The 6,420-nt window shown below is 37.9% G+C and overlaps 1 protein-coding gene across 1 annotated transcript; it reads left to right on the forward strand.

Moving 5' to 3' along the window:
• The first annotated feature begins 5,386 nt into the window (after positions 1-5,386).
• Positions 5,387-6,145, forward strand: LOC124371693. Its single transcript, XM_046830030.1, has one exon. It carries the CDS (start codon positions 5,387-5,389, stop codon positions 6,143-6,145), a length of 759 nt encoding a protein of 252 aa, XP_046685986.1.
• Positions 6,146-6,420: the final 275 nt, after the last annotated feature.

Consider the following 6,420-nt stretch of genomic DNA (forward strand, 5'->3'; position numbering starts at 1 on the left):
AATTTTTTCCAGTTTGGAGATTTTCTTTTTCTTATCTGTTTCAGAAACTTTTATACATCTATTTTGGATGCTTTCGAGAATGTTGTTGAATTCTGTACCGATCAGTGTTTTTAATTCAGTTTTTTTACACTCAATACTATTTTGGAGGAGGTATCTTTCACGATGATGATATGCAATTCTTTCTTTAAGTAAAGATTTAGAAGCAGAAAACAAAATTTTACTGGCTTTTCCTACTATGAAAAGGAGTTTTTAGAGTTAACCCTATAGGCATAAGGTCTTCAACCTTACATTTATGCAAGAAAGTTAAATGATTAATGTGTTTAGTTAATTTAAGATGCAAGTTCTCAAGGTCTTTGATTTGTTTACTGGTTCCGGGTCCGTACCGAGAATCAATTCTTTGTTTAAAGGTTATTTTTGACGATGGAAGGATTGTGAGGGAAACAGGATTTTTCCGGACATTTGCCATCGTTCAGTGAAACAAGAAAACAGTAACACTACGTTTCGAGATCTGCAATCTGATCTCTTCTTCAGGTAAAGAACTAACCTAATACATAATTACAAACTAAGTTAAAATAAACAAATCTTACTAAAGCGTTGTGGCACGCCTAAGTCAGGAATCACAACCTACATGTTGTTGTCAACTTCACTAACACTAAAGACATGCACTTAATACAAAACTATACAAAACACTAATCATTAAAACTAAACTACGGAATACAGGTCACAATGCGTCTTCACTCGTCTACTGACCACCTACGACTGACCAGAGGGACTAGCCAATGGCAATCGTGACGGCTGGCTAAAACAAGATGGCGGAAATACAAAGGAAGGGGAACAGGAATGGGCCCTTTCGATATTATTGGTTCATGCGAGATGAACTTCTTAAAACCATATTGTGACTCCGCATTGGTTTATTACAAATATCCGATCCGTTTGATACTTTTGGTTTTCTCTTTAGTTCATTTTTTAGAATTGGCAACCAAAGCGGCCTAATCTCGACTGATGGTTGACTGATTGGTTGGTCTGCCAATTTAATGTATGTTGCCTCAATTAATTTCCTTTTGAAGAAATGTGGTTCCCGATGTATTATGTGGGCTTCATCCCAATTCATATGATGGTCTTCGGACCAACAATGGTGTGCAATTTTTGACTTTTCTGTGAAACCCTTTCTCGTGTTTTCTTTGTGTTCTTTTATCCTTACGTTTAGTGGTCTTTTTGTCTCGCCTATGTATTCCCTATTGCAGCTACATTTTATACTGTAAACACAGTTTTTGGAATCCTGTGTGCCATTTTTTGGTTTTGTTTTTACGAGACTTTGTCTAAGAGTGTTGTGTGTTTTAAACGCGGTTCTAATGTTGTACTTTCTACCTACTCTTCTAATTTTCTCCGATAATCCCGGCACATAAGGGATTGACATAAACGCAAATTTATCACAATTCTGTTTTTTCTGACTCAGGAATGATTCTTCTGGTTCGTTTGCACTTATTAATTACTAATTGAGGGTATCCATTGCTTCTGAGATCCGATTCAATTTTCTTAAATTCTTTTTTTAGTCCATCTTTATCTGAGCACAAGCTCTTTGCTCTATCAAACAACGAGTAGGCTACTCCTTCTTTGACAGATTTTTGATGGTTGGATTGATAATTTAAATATTTTCCTGTGTGTGTTATCTTTCGAAAAACAGTTGTCCTTAAGGACATCCCTATCTCTTAATACACACACATCCAAAAAGGGAAGCTTGTTTTGGACTTCCACTTCCATTGTGAGGCGGATGGAAGGAGAAATACTATTAATGTGATTCAAAAAATTATTTAATTCAATGTCTCCATGAGAAAAAATAACAAAGGTATCATCCACATACCTCCACCAAATCTTCGGTTTGAACTGAGCTGAAGCCAAAGCTTTTCGCTCGAATTCCTCCATAAAGATATTGGCGAAAATAGGAGACAGTGGAGAACCCATTGCCATCCCCTCATCTTGACGGTAAATTTTACCCTCTAACTCAAAATAATTGCATTGAGTGCATAGTTCTAACAGTTCCATAATTACTGGCACGGGAAGTTTAGTTCTATCCTTTAATGTTTGGTCTTCTTTGAGACGTGATTTAATAATTCCGAGAGTTTCTGGAACTGGTACATTTGTAAATAGACTTTCGACATCAAAACTTACCAGTTTGTCAGTTTCAGTCAACTTTAGGGATTTTGACTTCTCTACGAAATCCCTGGAATTTTTGATGAAAGAGTCAGTTTTTCCTACCAATGGCGTTAAGATGTCCAAGAGGACTTTAGACAATTCCCTGCAAGGTGAATCACGAGAACTAATGATGGGCCGAAGAGGGATGGTAGGTTTGTGGATTTTGGGAAGGCCATACATATGGGGGATTTTTGAGTGGTGAGGAGTTAATTTAGATCTAAATTTATCTGAAAAAAATTCTTTATGTTTTCTTAAGGTGTTTGCTACTTTGCGTTCAAATGAATCAGTCGGGTCTTTATTTAAAACTGTATATTTGCCAGTATTTAAAGTTTCCGTAATCTTTTCTTTATACGCTACTGAGTCAAGTACCACAGTAGCGTTGCCTTTGTCGGCAGGTAAGATTTTGACCGTGTCGTCTTTCCCAAGGATCGACCTGGCCTTTTTCTCCTCTATTGTCAAATTGGGTTTTGTGGGAGGAATTTTTCTGAGTAAAAGACTGGCCTCACAACGAAACCGGTCACCCTGTTCCTCAGGTAACTGTGAAACAGCCGACTCGATTCCAGTTACGAAATCCAGTGCCTTTACCGATTTTTGTGCCACAGAAAAGTTTAAACCCTTGGATAAGACTGATATTTCCGCTTCATTCAGGATTTTTGAAGAGAGGTTGATTACATTTTTATTATTTGCATCCGTATTCACGTTGCCATCCTTAGGCAAATCACATTTTTTAGGCCTAATTTTTTCCAGTTTGGAGATTTTCTTTTTCTTATCTGTTTCAGAAACTTTTATACATCTATTTTGGATGCTTTCGAGAATGTTGTTGAATTCTGTACCGATCAGTGTTTTTAATTCAGTTTTTTTACACTCAATACTATTTTGGAGGAGGTATCTTTCACGATGATGATATGCAATTCTTTCTTTAAGTAAAGATTTAGAAGCAGAAAACAAAATTTTACTGGCTTTCCTACTATGAAAAGGAGTTTTTAGAGTTAACCCTATAGGCATAAGGTCTTCAACCTTACATTTATGCAAGAAAGTTAAATGATTAATGTGTTTAGTTAATTTAAGATGCAAGTTCTCAAGGTCTTTGATTTGTTTACTGGTTCCGGGTCCGTACCGAGAATCAATTCTTTGTTTAAAGGTTATTTTTGACGATGGAAGGATTGTGAGGGAAACAGGATTTTTCCGGACATTTGCCATCGTTCAGTGAAACAAGAAAACAGTAACACTACGTTTCGAGATCTGCAATCTGATCTCTTCTTCAGGTAAAGAACTAACCTAATACATAATTACAAACTAAGTTAAAATAAACAAATCTTACTAAAGCGTTGTGGCACGCCTAAGTCAGGAATCACAACCTACATGTTGTTGTCAACTTCACTAACACTAAAGACATGCACTTAATACAAAACTATACAAAACACTAATCATTAAAACTAAACTACGGAATACAGGTCACAATGCGTCTTCACTCGTCTACTGACCACCTACGACTGACCAGAGGGACTAGCCAATGGCAATCGTGACGGCTGGCTAAAACAAGATGGCGGAAATACAAAGGAAGGGGAACAGGAATGGGCCCTTTCGATATTATTGGTTCATGCGAGATGAACTTCTTAAAACCATATTGTGACTCCGCATTGGTTTATTACAAATATCCGATCCGTTTGATACTTTTGGTTTTCTCTTTAGTTCTACTCACCACTTGGCTCAGGTCAACAGAATCTCTAATGCCCGAGGAGTACTTCTTGATCTTGTTTTTAGTTCTCGTTTCCTCCATATGGTGCCAGCTCCTGATCCCCTTTTACCAGTTGAGAATGCCCACCCGGCACTTAGTACTACTATCAATTTTAGAGCTGATTGTAAACATGCCGGTGAGATAACCATCCCTGATTTCCGTAGATGCAACTTGACTGATATCTTCAGGAGGCTTAGCATAAGTATTGGAACCACCTATTTTGATATTGACAATCCTAATGAGTACTTTGACCAATATGTTGATGGCATACACAGGGTCGTACTTGAATCCACCCCATTAAAGACTATTGGTAGACGGAGGTTTCCTTGTTGGTTTTCAGCTGACCTGAGACATCTTGTGGTTAAAAAGAAGATACTTCATAAGATCTATAAAAGTAGCCTTGGACTCAATGATTATAATGAATTTTGCAAGGTTAGAAATCAATGCAAAGCCCTCAGTAGAAAGTGTTATTCTGACTATATAGGCCACATCAATTCTGCAATTCCCACCAACGTTAAGTCTTTCTGGGCTTTTGTGAATAACATGAAGACAAATATTCAGAGTGTAGATGAATATTTTTACGAAGGCAGAAAAGAATCTTCTCCTAAATCAGTATGCAATCTGTTTGCTGCCTTTTTTTCTTCTGTCTTTTCTTCCTCTGATTTGCCACCTTCGCCATTAAACATTGAGTCACCTTTTCATATTTCTACCTGTGTTCTCAGACAAGAAGATGTGAACGCCAAGCTAGCGTCTCTTGATCCTTACAAAGGACCTGGACCTGATGAAATTCCATCTAGTGTTCTAAGATATTGTCATGATTTGCTTGCTCCTCAGCTGACAGTCTTGTTCAACCGTTTGCTTGAACTGGGAATATTCCCGGAGAGGTTGAAATCTAGCTTCATTGTCCCTATCCACAAGTCCTCTGATCTTAAAAACATAAGCAATTACCGTCCTATTGCAATCCAATCAGCTATTGGGAAGGTATTCGAAAGCTTAGTGTTGGACCAGTTGTCTTTTACATTCAAGAGTATAATTTCGAAGGAGCAACATGGCTTTTTGCCTGGAAGGTCCACTTCAACTAACCTTATTCTATACGAAGATTACATCATCTCAGCATTTAGTGACGGACTACAGGTTGACAGTGCATACATTGATTTTGCTAAAGCCTTTGATAGTGTCAACCATGATCACTTGATTTATAAACTCAGAACCTATGGCATAGATGGCTCCTTGTTGAAATGGTTTAACTCCTACCTTATTAACAGGAAACTTGTGGTTTAAGTTTGCGGGTGCATTATCTGAACCCTTTCTGGCCAAATCAGGTGTACCCCAGGGATCCCATCTCGGACCCTTTATGTTTAACATCTTTATTAACGACATTGTTAGTGCAATTGGTCTTAAGTGTTTATTATTTGCTGATGACATCAAGGTTTTCTCTGCAATTACCGGGTCCAAATGACTGTCAACAACTTCAGGATGGTCCTCGACAGGATTGAAAAGTGGTGCTCCCTGAATTGCATGAGGTTGAATGTAAGCAAGTGTGCAGTTGTTACATTTCATCGTTCAGCTGACCCTGTTATGATCGAGTATAAGCTGTGTGGTACTGTGTTACCAAGAAAAACTCAGGTAAAGGACCTTGGTGTAATTTTCTCGGCTGATTTACGGCCGGACAAACACATTGACCATATTTGCAACAGAGCCTCTAGAACACTAGGCTTCATAATCCGCACTTCTAGAAATGGCCTTAGCACCAGAGCCTTGATGTCCTTGTACACTGCACTTATCCGCTCCATCCTGGAATATTGCTGTGTTGTTTGGGCCCCTTATCAAGTTGATGATACAGATCGATTAGAGAAGATCCAGAGACGCTTTTTGCGGATAATAGGAGTTAGGCTGGGCTATGATTATATGGCAGCACCTGTTGACACAATAGCGGAGTCTCTTGGGCTGTTGTCCCTTTCTGTGCGAAGACAACTTGCTGATGCTGTCTTCCTGCGTAAACTTCTCACCGGGCAGGTTGACTGTGATGATCTTCTTTCAAGGATTAGTTTCCGCATCCCTGGATCAACCAGATCTCGAGACCTTGGTTTTTTCGTCACCAGTACTCCACATCCTACGCCTACCATAGTTGTCTGCCTAGACTCCAAAGAAGAGGAAATGCACTGTCTTCGGGGCTGGGATATGATTTCTTCTTTGATTCTGAATCAGCATTAAGAAGACTTTTTAAGTTATAAACTACTTACTAATATTTATTCTTACTTGTTATTGTGTACCAATTAGTCTTGATCATATGTTTACCATATCATGCACTTATTAACATTATTTATTGCGTCCCAGTTCACATCTAAGTTTGTGATTTGTAGATTAATTGGTCATTGTTGTTGCTTATATAGTTATTATTAAATATTGTCATATGTTATGTTATTGTTTTAAATTATTTATATTGTTGTTAACTTATTTATTTTTATCACTGTTAAATTTATCACACA

Source organism: Homalodisca vitripennis, unplaced genomic scaffold, assembly GCF_021130785.1.
Source record: "Homalodisca vitripennis isolate AUS2020 unplaced genomic scaffold, UT_GWSS_2.1 ScUCBcl_1854;HRSCAF=5996, whole genome shotgun sequence".
Lineage (NCBI taxonomy): Eukaryota > Metazoa > Arthropoda > Insecta > Hemiptera > Cicadellidae > Homalodisca > Homalodisca vitripennis.